The sequence below is a fragment of the Euprymna scolopes genome, chromosome 27 (assembly GCF_053919585.1).
Source record: "Euprymna scolopes isolate OS-2025 chromosome 27, ASM5391958v1, whole genome shotgun sequence".
Classification (NCBI taxonomy): Eukaryota; Metazoa; Mollusca; class Cephalopoda; order Sepiida; family Sepiolidae; genus Euprymna; species Euprymna scolopes.
Genome location: NC_136508.1, coordinates 35,837,916 through 35,854,984, shown reverse-complemented (window position 1 = coordinate 35,854,984; position 17,069 = coordinate 35,837,916). Strand labels below are relative to the sequence as shown.

The 17,069-nt window shown below is 28.0% G+C and overlaps 1 protein-coding gene across 40 annotated transcripts in view; it reads right to left on the bottom strand.

The window, feature by feature from the left end:
• LOC145248812 (rho guanine nucleotide exchange factor 11-like) overlaps window positions 1–17,069 on the bottom strand; it is a 609,361-nt gene that overhangs the window by 33,549 nt on the left and 558,743 nt on the right. For 36 of the 40 annotated variants that reach the window (XM_080110472.1, XM_080110474.1, XM_080110473.1 and 33 more), the window contains one exon: window positions 7,313–7,422. The exons of the other annotated variants lie outside the window; for them this stretch is intronic. In XM_080110472.1, coding sequence (XP_079966598.1) covers window positions 7,313–7,422 — 110 coding nt within the window. The remainder of the gene's footprint in view (window positions 1–7,312; window positions 7,423–17,069) is intronic. 40 annotated transcript variants of the gene reach the window in all.

The following is a 17,069-nucleotide window of genomic DNA, read 5'->3' as shown; positions in this document are numbered from 1 at the left end:
TTTTTTTTTTCTTTTATAACACCAAATCTACATGATAAAAATAGAATCATTAATTATTGAGGATTATTATCTCAAGGAGCATAAAATGTTACATAAAAAAAAAACGAAATTTTTTTAAAGACTATGTTTATATTATATCACAGAAAAAGCAAAGAATTTTATCTGATCGTAAAATAAATTTTGAATTAAAAATACTCTTTTATAAATTAGCAAGTAATTAAATCAAAAAATTCATATAAAATAATTTAGGTTTATAAGAGATAATGCAATGCAAATATGTAACTGATTGACTCAAACAGAAGCAACTTAAGATATGATAGTGGAACCAGCTATACAGTTTCACCTTTATTGATTTAATGCATACGTGTATGTATGTATGCAGATTTCTTTTTTATATATAATATAATATATATATATAATTGTATACATACCCATATACATACTAGCATGCATTGAATCAATAAAAGTGAAACTGTATAGCTGTTTCCTCCATTATATCTTCAGTTGCTTTTGAATCAATCAGTTATATATGTACATTGCATCCTATGAACCTAGATTTTTTTATATACACACTAAACAATGCTTCAAGCAAACTACATTAACCTCTTACAAAATAATCATAGTTTAAATATTTTAAATGTTAAAAAAATATGAATGGATGCTCTTATGCAATTAGGTTTCAATCATATATTTCATTGACAACCAAGTAGAGTGAAATCAGCATTTTTTTTTTTTTTCCATCCAATAGGCAGCAACCATGATTGTGCATTGATGTATCATCATCAATCGTGTTTCGAAACGATGATTATAGACTGGTTATGCACGTTGTACATTGCTATTCGTGCATATGATAGAAATATACGGTTTTCAATAGATGCTGAGAAAGTGGGTATTTTTTGTCCCTTAGCAAAGTGTAGTATCTTAAACATATTTAACTTCATAAACAATAACATTGTTAACTGTTTACAGAAATTTTAAGTAGGATGAACCTTGGAGTAAATGTGGTATTATGGTAACTGATAATTATAGTTAAGAAAGGGATAGACATTTGTTAGTATTTGTGACCAAGGATGATTAACAATACCCATTTTCCTCATACACTTGAATGGTCTTGTGTCTAATTTGTTCAAATGTAAATTTTTATATTTTGTTCGAATAAATAACTGCCAAGGTGTAGTATCTGCTCTAATACTACAATTCATCTGTTCTGGAAGTTAGTTAGGGAAGGAGAAATCCTTCTAGATAGAGGTAATGTTTGTTTTTGTTCCAATCAAGAGTTCTCCATTTTGAGGAGTTGGATTTCCTCCACATTAAAAAACGACCTTGCGTCTAATTCTGCTCTCGAAAGCAAATGGGAACAATTACATCCTTGGTCTTCTTCACAATTTTTAGAAAAGTGTGCTTTGTCCAACGCCAATCACTGTTGGTTCGATATGCGTGCTGTATGCGGCCACTCTTGTGTACAACATGAATATGCAGCTTAAAACAGCTTGCAAGAGACTAAAATGGATCGTGCAGTTATCAAAAATAGTAACCCGAATAAGGTTAGCGTGAAGAATCACATTTCCTTGTTTACAAATGCGTTCTGCATTCCTGACACGAGCCAAATTTTAATCTATGGATGACCAACAGTGTATAAATAATTCACCTACAAACATGTTTTTTTAGGTTTTATTTTTGAAATAGCAAAATGATATAGCAAAATATATATACATATACTTTTTATTTGTTTGCATAAGCTACACATTCATGAGCATGTTTTGATCAGCCAGTTACTAGTAACTAGAGACCTCTTCAGACGATGTTGCTTATATAAAAACTTAGTCTGTAATCTGACCGAAACATGCTCATGAATGTGTATCGACATATTAATGCTTATGTAAAACAAGTAAAAAGTATATCTTGCCCGACTTCGGTATTGAGCACTTTTTTTATTAACCTTGTCAAAACTTCATTGATTATTTTACCTCTGGAAAATATTAACCTATATATATATATATATATATATATATATATATATATATATATATATATATATATATATATATTATTATTATTTATTTGAGGGTAAACAGTTACATTTGATCGCTAAAGACTCTTTTCCTTTTTTTCTATGGCGTCAAATGGTTCAGGGTTGCCTGACGAAGTTTCATTGACTGAAACAGATGGCTGTTTGTAGCGACCAAATGTAACTGTTTATCCTCAAATAAATAATAAAAAATATTTTGCTCTTGTTATCCAGCACTATCTAACAACCTCGTATTCATTAGTCCCCACTTTTGAACATCTCAAGCTTGAATATATATTACATCAGATAAAAAAAATGTGGTTACTTCATGGCACTATTGGGCAAATTGCTTATCTTCAGCAGTTGCTCACTGTCATATAGTGGTGGGCACTTTCATCTGCGGTAGTTAATGTCAATTCATGGCATGGGTCTTGTTATCAAAATGTACAAAAGATTCTCTATTAAAGTACCCACCTCCAAAAAGATTAACAAAATAAAAAGTAATGCTCTTACTTCATGGTCGACTAATAATAAGGAGAGACTAATTCTAAAAAGGTCAAAGATTTAATTAAAACGAATCCTAACTTACCATGTAATTGAACTGGGACATTTTGAAAAGAAAATGAAGATGTAATGTAGATCTAGGGTGAGACACCCCTCCCCCCATCAACCACACTACCCCAGTGCCATCCATGGAATCACTAACAAATATTTAAAATCTTTCCGCAATCCAATTATATTTCATACAAATAAACTTCAGTCTATATCTGACTTGTTCACCAAGTTTTAGTTATAGATGTCCCAACAGTCTTTGTTTTGTTTTTTGTTGTTCAATGATATACGAGGACAGTTTTGTGATAGTTCAATCAGTGAGACGGGTGATTCTCAATAGATTTCACATTCACCAGATCATCACACCTTCCTTCCCCAGGAGTTATCTTTAAGATAATGTCTGCCAGAACAATACCCAAATTATTCCTCGCCTGAAGAGGATCATCACAAACAAAATCAGATTTCAAGGCAAATTCCCTTTATGGAATGTGCTTTGACAAACTTTTAGCACTTGTGCCCCCTTAACGTACATAATCCTTACTAACCTGACAAGCAGAAAAATTCCACCCCTTCACAGTTGAAGCCCCTAGATGTTGGAAAGCTTTATACTCTAATAGTTTCTACTAGTGACCTTTGCGATTCCCTCCCTGTTTTCTGCTTCCCTGACTGTACTAAAATGCAAAAGTTTAAATGTAAAGTGAACAAACATTTTGCTGACCAAATTTCCACAATCCCCTGTTAGACACAATCCCAAATAGTAAATCCTTATGTTCCAAGTCGTAAAATAAAAAAAAATTAAAAAAATTCACTGAATGGCAATAAAACAAAGACTGTTGGATGTTTATGACTAAAATTGGGGGGGGGGGGCAAATCAAGAATAGACTAAAGTTTATTTGTATCAAATTTGGTTGGATTGCAGAAAGAATTATGAATTTTATGCAATGATTCCATGTGTGGTATTCTGTTATCAGTTAAAATTAATTGGTTTAGCATGGCACTGTATTTGATGTCACTCTAAGACCATATCATACCAAAAAAAAAATTATTTTCGGTTGATGTAACCTCTGACCTTCTTCAGATGTACATTGTTTTGGGTGTAGTCTTCACTCAGGATTGAACCTTCAACCCCCAGAAGAGTGCAACTTCATAACACTCAAAATATAATGACGAATTACTTATGACTTCTACCCAGTCATGGTTGACAGAACAAAAGCATGCTATCCCTGTGGATTGTAAAGGGTTTCACTTGAAATTTCATGTAGATGACCTAAATAGACAGAAAGATTCTGGAGTTCGACATGATACACCTGAAGAAGGTCAGAGGTTACATCGATCGAAACATGATAATAAGAAAGATGAGAACAGTAGTCTGAAAAATCCAAATTAATTCTCATCTCAAGAATTGAAATAAAAAAAAATTTTTTTAAATTATTTTTCAGTTGACTGTTTAAGAATCAAATTTTTTTCATTAAAAAATTAACTATATTTCATTTTTACACACTAAAAATTTCTTTGATAAACTAGTTTTAATTTTGACAAACTGATTTAATCAAAAAAAATTTTTTTTTTTATTCCAAATTATAAAAACTAAAAATGCATAGAAATGCCTTTGAATAACAAGCAGTCATTAAAAATTTAAAAAAATGTTTAAATTAATGATTAGTACTTTTTTTGTTACCACTATGAATGAATTTATCATAAATGCACTTTTTTTTTTCTTTCCTTATCGGTGATTAAATTAATTTGCACATTTTTCATTTCTTTTTCTTAATACCAATGAGGCAAAACACTTGACTCAAAATAACTATTTACACAATGTTCATCCAATCCTCTCCCAAAATATAACTTATCTTCACATTCCATATTAATAAGATATTATAAAAAAACAATTACTATATATGTGTGTGTGTGTGTAGAGAGAGAGAGTTTGTGTTTTTTTAAGTATATATATTCAAAATAGTGTAGCCATCAACAATTGTAGGTTTTTCAGACTTTTATCATTTTTTAATATTTTAAAATATTTTTATAAAGTTCAGTTCTTTTCAGATATTTTTATATAAAGTTTTTTTTTTTAGGTAATGTCTTTTTGGAGAACATTTTATCTTTCCAAAAAGACAAAAAAAACTTTATATAAAAATATCTGAAGAGAGCTGAACAAGGCTTGAAACGCGTTATAAAAATATTTTTAAATATTAAAAAATGATAAAAGTCTGAAAAACCTACAATTGTTGATGGCTACACTCTTTAATATACAATTTTATTTTGTTGTTGGAACTACACAACCATCACTTTATAAATATATATATTCCAGGTTAATATTGATCAAAGGTGAAAACATCCAATGAGTTTAGCAAGATTTATACAACAGTGCTCAATACCAAGAATGAGACTTTTGTAAAAGCAACATCGCCTGATGATATCTCTAGTTAGTCATAGCTAGTTGATTGAAACATATTCATGAATGTGTAGCAATACCTAAATGTTTACATAAAAATTAAAATGTATATAGTAAATATATAGAATTTTTTATATAGATTTTTAAAATAGCTTTTATTTAAGCACATATATATATATATTATGGCATATATATATATATATATATATACCATAAATATAAATAAAAACTGTAAATCAGAAATTTAGATGTACAAATTTATTTTTTGACAGAATACCTCCACCTCCAATAAAAAAAGGGACAATGAAATATCCTTATTCCATGAAGTTTCAAAGAATGTAATGTTCCTCTTGTCAGAGGATAGAAACTGATCAGCAGATTATATATATAATATATAATATATATATATTATAGAAGCTAGAATCTGCTTCTCATAGCATTTTTCTGAAACTGCATTTTATGATGGTGGTGCTTGTAAAATAATGCTTGCATATTGTGTTTGTGTAACAATTTTTTTTAGAAATGTTCGTATAAAATTTGTCAGAGGGTAGGAACAAACAAGAAAAATAAATTTGTACTTGTAAATTTCTGATTTACAATTTTTGTTTATAGTTATGGTATTAAGCGCTACTTCTCACTGTCGTATCAACCTATTTTTACTTGGTTGGGATAATATAAACATTAATACGTTTATTGGACTGAAGTTTAATTTTGCATTTACCTAGAAAACCTCTATTAATTACATGATTATATATATATATATATATATATATATATATATATATATTAGTTTTTTTTGGGACCCAGCAGAGTGCTCAATTATAAGGAAAATCCAAAAATAAGAGCGTATTTATATTTTCTTTTTTGTTTGCAGAAAGTTTTTAGATGAGACAAGTCATTGGTACCGTCGGTTTCAAACTCGATAATTAGGGCCTTTTAGATACCCATATCAAGCTCTCGTCAGCCAATACTCATCTCAGATGAGCTTGATATGGGTATCTAAAACCATCCTAATTATCGGATTTAAAACCGACGGTACCAATGACTTGTCTCATCTAAAACTTTCTGTAAACAAAAAAATAGAGAGAGAAAGAGAGAAAGAGCAGAAGTAAATCATTGTTTAATTTGAAAATAAGTTTTTGAGTGACATTAGAAACAGTGTCATGCTAAACTCATTCTTTTCAACTGTCACTTTAATTGAGGAACTGAAAATACAGCTAAAAATTATTACAATTACTTTTGGTCAAGATCAAAGTGTAGTATCTGTTCTTCAGATGCTGCACTTCTATTTCTTGTTCTCTTTCAGTGGAGGAGAAATCCTTCACGACTGAGACAATTTTTATTTTTGTACCTTTTCTCCACGTTAAAAAACGACCCTGGTGTCTAACTCTGTCCCGTGGGGAGGCATAGTAAATAGGTACTATCATATATTAATAAGTTTTTAAAAAAATTTTTATAACAATTCAAAGCTGACTAAAGAATCCAAAATTCTCAGAAGTATAACGGTCAAAACACACAATCAAAAAACTGTGATCGATACGAATTACAAATTTATTAAAAAGAGACAAATATTCAACACTTTTTGAATAATTCAGTAATAGATTCTGAAGAGATTAATAACGTTAAAACTGGAATGCTTCAGAATTTCTGGTGGTTGTTCAGAATCCCCATCTCATTTCAAAACAAAAATACAGAAAACTCTTTACGATGTACATACCAGAGATGGAACAAAAAGATCACATTCCAACAATCACATAAATTGATCAAGCAATTTCATATTTATAAAGAAATTCATTTTTAAAACGATTTTTAAAGATTAATGTAAAATCGTAGGCATCAGAAAATTGATCCCACAAGTTTAAATTGTTGTGGAGTTATCCGTTCTTGTTTCATGAAGATGGCGACGTGAAAATGTCGCTTTTTGCTTAATCGCAAAATTTCATTTTCTTAGTTAAAAATAAAACTACGTGGTCAATTTATGATTTTTGGAATATGACATTTTAGTTCCATCATACATACATACATCATATAGATTAAAAAAAAAAAAAATCTTTTTTTGTTTTATTAATATAGACTGGACAAGAACAGAATTTCTTTTATACATTGCACAGAAATGGAATTATGCCACAAGTCTTTGAGGAACACATATTTTTAAATAAAATAAAAGAAAAAAGAAAACAATAACCCATAATCTTTGTACAAAACTCCAAAGAGAGAGCACTAGAAAATAGAAACAATGTTTTATACATAAAAAAAGATAGCCCCCCTCTCCCAGTAAAAAAAAAAAAAAAATTGAAAGTAGAAGAAAAAAAAATTAAAATTATTTAAAAATAAAAGAACATGTAAAGACCATTTACCTCAACAATATGAACGTAATCATCACTAGGAATGTTGAGTGCTTCCGCAATTATTTTTTCTCTCTCCTTCAGCAATCGTTTGATGGAGTCATCATTCCGTCGCAGCTTCTCTGAGGGGACAAGATCAATTGGCTCTGAGTAAATCAAGTGACGCACAATAAGATACGGAGACTGACCAGTCACAAAGGGATGACCAGTGGCCGGGAAAAGCATAGACAATGCCTTTTGAGTGGAATTTAAAAAAAAAAAAAAAAAAAAAAAAAATGGAACGACTAGGAAAACAAACTGATGACACTCCAATGATTCATCAGTCAGGTGTAGATTTAAAAAAAAAAGAAGTGCATTAAAAATGCATTCAGCTGGAACGTAATAAGAAAATTCAGCTAAGATAGAAGGATTTGAAAAAAAATAAAATAAAATAGAAACCTGATTGGTTGTTTAAAGTCAGCTCTTGAGTGGTGCATCATGGTTTAGTTTTGTATAACTATACATCCCATAATACTATAACCATTCTTTCAGAAAAAGATCATGCATCACGACATAATATTTGAAACTGAAATAAGATTAGACATTTAAAAAAAAAAAAAAAATTCATCTTTGATCTGTTGATAAATGCTGATTTCAAGAATTAAGATTTTTTATTTTCATGTTAGAATCTCATATCAGATTTCTAGGCTTTTGTATTTTCAAAATATCTTTTTTTAATAAGTCCTTTTCAATTACTTTGGTTTTACTGCATACCAACCCTCTTTTGGTTATTTAACGCTGAATTAAGTAATTTTTGAAAAAAAGGTTTTATGCTTCAAGTATTTTATAATTTCAAATATTTTATTCATTGTGCTTGGTTTGGTTATTTTGTTTTGCAGAAAAAAATTGTTTGTTTGTTCGATTGAGTTTTACAAAGAGAAAGAAAAAAAACAATGTATCAATGTTTGGTGCATTTTAGGTCAGGAAGCCAGTATCTTTAAACAGCCTGATCTGTTAGCACCAGATATTTCAATAACGATATTTAAGTCTTATTTCAGCTATCATAATGTTGTGTAAATTCAAAGAGATTTATTACAAATGTTAATTTTGACACCCAATTTTTTTTTATATGGTTTTATTAATCAGAGTTCTGACCATTTACAAAGAAATTCTTTAACTGTACTTCAGACAAGTGATCTAACAGATTTTACACTATGTTCACAGGCCAACCACTATTAACTACCTTCCTGAAATATGAAAGTTTTAAAAAATCTACAACTATACAAATTTAGTATCTCATTTTTGGTTTTAAATTTAAATAAATGTCCATAATTTCTACATTTTATTGTTTTCTTTTAGAAATAAACGTGTGAAAAGAAAGAAAGAAAAAACAATTAAACACAGGAAAAAATAAAAATAGAAAGAGAAGTTGACTGGTTGTGTTCGGATCAACAAACCCTTTCAGAAAAATGGTCTTCTATTTTATAAATCTCAGCCGTGTATGTGTATGTGTGCGTGTCCGCTAAAATCTTTTGTCATCTGCATTGAAGCGGCACAAATGTGGAACCATTAGAAAGAACGATCTTTCAGACTCATAATATTGAAAAATTAGAAAAAAAAAAATCGTCAATTATTTAATGTAGAAATGTTTTGTTTGAAGGCTGGGGTCAGGTAAAACCTTGATTTTGATGCGGTTTATTGATCGTACATGTGCAAATGTTTGATTCGTTATTTCATTTTAAAAAGTTAAATTTGCAATGTAATAACATCTGTGTCATCATGGTCCAATCGATAACGTGTTCACTTACGAACTTAAGTTATGCAAATTCGCGCCTAACACACAGCATTTTTTCTTCTTTTTTCTCTCCTCTATCTTTTAAAATTCTCAACTTACCATGCAGCATTTTTTGTTCTTTTAATAACACCATAAGATGCCCCCCCCCTTTTTTTTATTTAACCATATTTTATGACCGGGGAAACACTGGGTGTCCTCCCCCATCCCCGTTAGTTTTATATAAATTGCTTTTTTTTTTTTGAAGACATTTGTTGATCCGAACTAGCCAATTTCTTATTTGATTTTTATTTTGTTCAGGCGTTTGTTTTTCTTTTCTGTTTTTTTTTTTTTTTTTTTTTTTTTTTTTTTTCATGCAATCTGACTCCATGACATTTTACTTTATGATATATCATGTATTTTATCCTCACGGATAATTATGTATTCTTTTTATGTGTTAAACAGAGTAGATTTTGCAAGAATTATACTATTTTATGTTTACCATTTTTTTTTTCTTTTAAGAATTTCAATAATAGAACAGTTGTATCCGTTGGCAAATTTCAGAGAAAAGGAAAGCATAAAAATGCACAAAATAGACAAAAACGGGCATTATTAGCAAATAGATATGTTAACAGTAAAATGGATGCTAAAAATAAAAATTCCCCAAGGTTTCGATATCTTTAATACATGATATCATCAACATATGATATCACTAATAAATGATATCACTAATAAACTTTGACCACAATGCATTGCTGAGTTAGCAGTTATCTTTCGAGTCTGTAGCAATAGGATTTGATCCAGATCTCAGCATGCAGATCAGCATAGCTTTTATACAACAACTATTCAAATTTATCTTGACGTTTAAATTAAGGAGTCGGGCGGGTGAATGCTTCATAAGCCCCTGTCCCTGTTAATATTTGTATGTTTTATTAAAATATACAAAATTGATTTAAAAAAAAAAAAAAAAAAAAAAAAAAATCGCAGCTTTGCTAGGAAAGAGTAAAACTTTATTTTATTTTATTCTATTTTTTTTTTTTAATCAGTAAACCATCTCGTCAACTTATGTGTTAAAAACCTATTGGTTTCATTCTTTTCATTTTAATGCATTTAATCGTACTGTTATGGAGTAAGATGATCTACATATTTTTCAGCAATAACGAACTTATCCAGAGATTATAAATATAGTTGCATCTAAAACGTTATTGGGTAGTAATTTGTGGCAGTTATGGTCTCAGAATCATGATGTGTACTTGTGTAACATATTTTTGTTAATTATACCACCGTGTTTTGATTATTACAGACTTACAATTCTACACCACTGGTGACAAGGAATTTTAAATTCACACCGCTACAACAGTTACAGTTTAAAATAAATTTTGGCACCTGTGCAACCTTATGTTGCATATTTTATTAGCTACTCACAATGCCAGTTCAAATAATAATAAAGGGTGTTTTTTTTGTTTTTTTTAAAGAAATGTTGAACTTTAAATTGACAGCTATTTTCATTAATTGTAGTTTTTGCAACTATTGGTTATTTTGAGTTCAGCTTGGTTTGGTAATCCATCATGAAGAGACTGATACCTGAGTAGCGTTTGTAATGTGTTCAAAATTTAATGCATAGTTTGTGAAAATTGGACCACTAGATTATGACATATACATGTGCAGCCATATGTCTGAAATTATATTTAAATTATAAATGTTAATTAATCTTTGGGATAAACCACATATTTGTATAATAAAAATATTTTTCTGGGATTTATTTTAAGTTAAAGTTTGCTGCAATAAAAAAAATTCTTTATAAAGCAGAGCACATTTGTGTTTTTCCTTTTTTTTCTAAACTGAATTATGACCTGTGATCAATTTTTGTAATCTGCTTTTTTAACAGATGTATACGAATTTTGAAAAACTTACTGTTCAATTTTTAAAATAGGGAAGGGGGTTGAGTTTGCTGTATAAGCTTGACATAGAATGGTATACTGCACAAAATTCTGAACGGTGCATTTATACTGGATTTTCTGGGGATGGGGGGGGGCTAAAAACGGGCTAGTATAATTACGATTGGGAACATTATATGTTAAACTTACATAAAATAAAATAAAAATTAACCCATGAGAAATTTTTAATTTTTTTTTTAAACTTCATATTTTTAGAATTTGATGCTTAATCAAATATTGATTGCAAAAAGTTAAAATGAAAAAAAATAATAAATAAAAAAAATTTTTTTTTTTAGAGAAATATGTTAGTGTTAAATGTCCACTATTTTGTTTAATGTTTTTTTTTAGTTTTTGTTCAGAATACCACCAATACCCCCTATATATATATATATATATATATATATAAAAATAAACAAAAATCTGTTTGATGTACATACCCATGACAAAACAAAAATATATTGCAAAGATTACTTAAATTGATCAAATAGTTTTATTTTTATATAAAAATAATTTCTAAGCAATTAATGGGAATTCATAGACATTACAACATAAATCTTGTAAGTTTAAATTATTGATTTATCTCCCTTTGTTTTTTTTTTCTTGTTTTTTGATTGGTTTAAAAACTGGACAAAGCAGTCGCTCTTCTATTACTCATAATATTTGATTTTCTTGTTTAAAAATAAAACGACTTGATCAATTTACATGAATTCTGGAATATGATATTTCCGTTTCATCACAAGTACGTACATCATACAGATTTTTCTTTATTTTTGAATTTTAGTTTAGGAGGAATTCGGGACAAGAACCTTTCTTTTAAATGGAGATATTTGATAAAAGGTAAAGACATTATCAGTTAACAGTCGTATCCAACAAAGAAAAATGTTGGAAGTTCACTATCAGTATGAAATTGTTTCTCATTTAACTAGAAATTTTTAAAAATAAATAATCTTCAGAAAAGAACTAATTTGTATGAACGCAACATCAAGCTAACAAAACAAAACAGTGAAGACCAAAAAACGAAAACGATAATCAGAAAATGTTTTTCTGCAAAATACTATGCACATATATTCATTTATAAGTCGTCACCTTTCAGTCATTTTGAAAAATGAGATCATCCGATCACCAAAGCTGAAATTCAAAAACATTGGTGATCTGACGTTGCTGCATTAAGATTTTACTAATTTTTAAATAAATTGTTACCAAATCGCATTCTCTCACCTCGTCAAATTATGTGTTAAAAACCTATTGGTTTCATTCTTATTATTTTAATACATTTAATCGTTGCTGTTACGGAGTAAGATGATCTAAATATTTTTCGGCAATAACAAACTTATTCAGAGACTATAAATATAGTTGCATTTAAAATGTTATTGGGTAGTAATTTGTGCCAGTTATGGCCCCAGAAACATGACACATACTTCTGTAACATTTTTTTCCTAATGTATTTTTTGTTAATTATATAACTGTTCATCTTAGTTATTATTGGTCTGCAAGGCTACAAGACTGGTAACAAGGAATTTGCAACTTACACCGCAGTTACAATTTGAAATAAATTTTAGCACTTGTGCAGTTTAGGTTTGGAGAACAATTTTTTGTTTTCATTTTTGTAGAATTTCCAGAGGTGATAATTCAAAGAGTTGTGAAAGTTTCACAAAACATGGTGGTAAAAGCAAAACAAAGGCATTAAATTAATAAAAACGTGAAATAAAAATTATCTGAATATTTATTAAATTATTTTCTTTTAGCTTTTACCAAATAGAATTTCGAAATATATTACAAAGGGCATTCTTCGTATTTATATTCATATGACTTAAAAAACAAAAACTTCTTGAAAATGTATAACCTCTTTTAAAAAAAGTTCTTTAAATGAACAGTCTCTCTAAAAAAGAAAAAAAATTGAAATTAATGAAAAAAAAAAAAATTAAAATCAAATGAAATCGTACAAAAGTTAAATTTTTGTAATAAATCAAACTAATCATTAAAAGTTATAAACGTTAAGAACTTCTTGAATTGTCTCCCCTTGCAATTAAAAAATGAAGATAATACAATTGTTCTTCAAACCTTAAATGCACAAGCGCCTAAATTTAAAAAAAAGTGGCATTCGTTTTATTTATTTAAAGAATATTTAGCTGAAAATTATTTTCACAGTAAGAAGAAAGCAAAGATCTAAACTGTTATAATTATAGATAAATAAACATATTGGTTTCATTTATTTAAAGAATATCTAGTTGACAATACTAATTATTTTTAATGGATAAGAGTCAATTTTTTTCTTAATATTATATACCCTGACAAACATTTATTATTTAAAGAGAAATATTATTAAGTAGTAGATTATATAAATAGATAGGAAAAGCAACAGTATAATTTTCGCAATGTTCTGTTAGTTAAGAACTATCATTTCTAATAAAACATTTCGTCACATGCGTGTGAATGCAGTCATTTTAAATTTATGTTGAAGATTATTGATTCAACGGTTGTTCAACATTTATTTGATGATCCAATTAGCATCTATCGTTACGGGAATGACCCGTTTCACAATTTTCAGTTACGATCAATCATTTTATCATTTTAGGTTTTTATATCTTCTGCTGCTGACCGTCGTTGCATATACAAAATAAAGCAAAAAAAAAAAAAAATTATCTTCTATAAACATAAGGATTACATTAAATATGTATGCTTCAGTTATATACCGCTTAAATTTTGATGTTACCCTCGTGATGAATCTTAGTTGATTATGACACAATATAACCTATTAGTGTCGCAATTTTTTAAATTTATTTTATTACCAAAAATCATTTATAAATACAGTATTATTTGATACTAAAATTACTTCCACAAATGTACTTTATAGGACAATTAGAGCATTCATTTATACTATTTATAAAAATGTGGGTTGGTTATAAGTAGGGCTATGACAAGAGAATATTCTTTTCATTATTTTGACTCTCGAGTATATATCAGTTAATATCTTCTGTTTTTATATAGAGTGATGTGGTTCTCAGTTGATTAACTGTGTCGGATATATACTAGAGAGAATCAAAACAATGAAATAAATATTCTCGTCAGAGCCCTAGTTATAAGGATTACTTACGAAAAATTATTTCATTGAATAATAAGTGAAACTGATTGTATTCTTCCACTCTACATTTTCACAGTATTATACTGAAAACTGAGACATCAGTTTTGCCAATATACATCATAATATTATCATTAATAAGATAGCAAGTGTAAATTTTGAAAGCCACTACAATCTTTGACTACTTAAATGGATATATAGCGAACCGTTTATTGCACCAATGTATGAACTTACTCCTTTGTTTTGTTTTAAATAAATAATGTAGTTTATATATATATATATATATATATATATATATATATATATATATATATATATATATATATACACTGGTATAACGGTTTTCCTTATTACTAAGTTGTGAACATGCTTTATATGGCCTCGCAACAAATATGTCTGAAAAATACAGATATTGCTGAAATGTTCATTAAGTCATTTTGCAAAAAAAAAAAAAAAAAAAAAAGTGAGCACTAGTCGGTTATGTATGTTTGATCGTTTTGTTCTACAGCATATCAACTCTCTTTAGGTTATTTAATGCCGAATCCAGTAATTTTGGACAAAATCTTATAGCTTCAAATATTTTTATCAAACAGTAAAGGTAATATTTAATATACACTCCAATCTTTATGACGAAGTAATAGATTTCTTTGAAAAATACAAATGCTGCTGGTTACTTATTTTTCTGGTCCTTAAAAAAAAATAAAAATAAAAAAAAAAAAGAACATGGATGCTGATGGGTTAAAATGAACCCGCTTTTATTAATAAAATAATAGCCTTTAAAATCTATTAAATAATAACGCTCAGAACTTTTTTAAATGCCCTTTTAATATCATTTAGAGCCGATTCACTCAAATTAAAATCAACCCAACAAATTAAAAAAAATAAATAAGAAATCAAGAAATTGAAGACCAATTGACGTTTATGGGAAACCCTCTTTGGATCATGCCAAGAAAGATTAAATTACAAGGAAATACTTGGGTGTTAATAAAGATAAAAAAAAAAAAAAAAAAAAAAGAAAAGTGTATATTGATTTATTTCTAATTCAATGAGATGTTAGCATGTCTGCACCAAGCTGTATCCTAGCATCGCCTATCACCAGTTACAGAGGTGGAGGGGGGGGGAACAGGTAGAGAAAGAGACATATACAAACATTACATATAACAGAGGAGAGGAAGAAACATCAAGGTTTAGATTAGAGCATAAAAACAATTAAAAGAATTAGTTAAATATGGATAAAAGGTCTTAGAAACATTTTTAAACTAATGCACAGTTAAAATAAAACTTTTTTTTTTTTTTTTAATCCATTTTCACTTTTTTACATTTATTTAAAAAAAAATTTTTTTTTAACAAATAACAAGAAAGTTTACAAGCAAAAACTGTTGAGAAATAAAATTAACATAAAAAGCAAATAAAAATAGGGGGGAAAAATGAATAAAAAAATTTAGTTTAATAACGACACCAGGGCTATTGAGAGTAAGGAAAGTTTGTATATAGTTTTTAAAACAATTACAGTCATAAACAGGAATATATATATATATATATATATATATATATATATATATATATATATATAAACTGAAATTTTGAAATACTTTCAGATTACAGTTTGTATAATACTGTAAAATTAAAGTCCAAATAAATATTAGTATCAATATTCAAAAGACAATCTCAATCAGATAAAGAAACTCAATATACAAGATAGAGCAAAAATAGAAATGAAAATTTGGAATTAAATTCAGTAAATTAAAAAATTTATGAGAAATTTACTCTTCGACAAGGAATACAAAAATTCATTAAAAAGTTATAATAGGCTGCATATAAACTTTATTTTGCTAAAAGAATTTCCTCTGATGAGATGAGCTATTTGTTGAAAATCTATGGATTAAAGAAAAAACTTTACATTTTTGTATTCCTTGTCGAATAATAAATTTGTTGTAAATTTTTTAATTTACTGAATTAAATCTCATATATATATATATATATATATATGGTGTAATTTAATACATAAAAGAAAAAAAGCAGTTCTATTCATATAGAATTTACAAAGCTGATATTAAAAAACATATTTGAATTGCCATTTTCTTGTACATGTGATATTCTTTAAATCCTTTCTCTCAAATATTCAAAAGAAAAAAAGCAGACACCAAAAAGGCATAACAAAATTTTTTTTAAGACACCAAAACAAAAACAATTTACAACAACAAAAAAAAGAAACACCCACAAATCAATATTCACTTAAAATAAAGTTTTTCTTTGAATTTAAAAGAAACAACAAAAACATAAAATAAAATAAAAAAATTCATGTATATCAGACAACGATATTTATTAAACTGAAATATAAAAACAAAAACAACAAAAAAAAAACTTATCTTTGCACTTTAAGCACATCTTAAAGTTTTGAAAAAAAAAACAAAAAAACAAAAAAAAAACTTAAAAATAAAAATACCGAGACAAAAGAAATTATATAGTTAAACTGTTTGACTCCAGAGGATTTTGTTATAGGTAGATAGATAATAAAATAAATTGTGATACTAATGCAATAACGAGGTGAACACTGTTCAACTAATAGTGAACGTGAACAAACTGTGCAACTCGTATGAGATGATTAACAAGACGAATAGTGCACATTAGAGAACAGTGTGAACAGCGCAACATGAATAGAAACAAGAAAGAAAAAAAAAGGGGGGGGGATCACCCCAGAACGAGAAGGCCAAAGAACAGCCAACCATGCTAACACATTTGCAGCATGGCCAATGAATCCATTTGCTGTAACTTGAGAATATCAACATATCGGGTTTCTTCACTGTTAACATTTTGAAGAAAAAAAAAAAATAATAATAATTTAAAAGATTATGCAGGAAGCATAAAAACAAAATTAGCAAGCCCTTATTAAAAGCAATATGTGATAATTATTTACATAGAACTTTGTCAATGAATGATGTTATTTTATTTTATCTAGAATAATTTTATAAAAGAATTATATATATATATATATATATATAT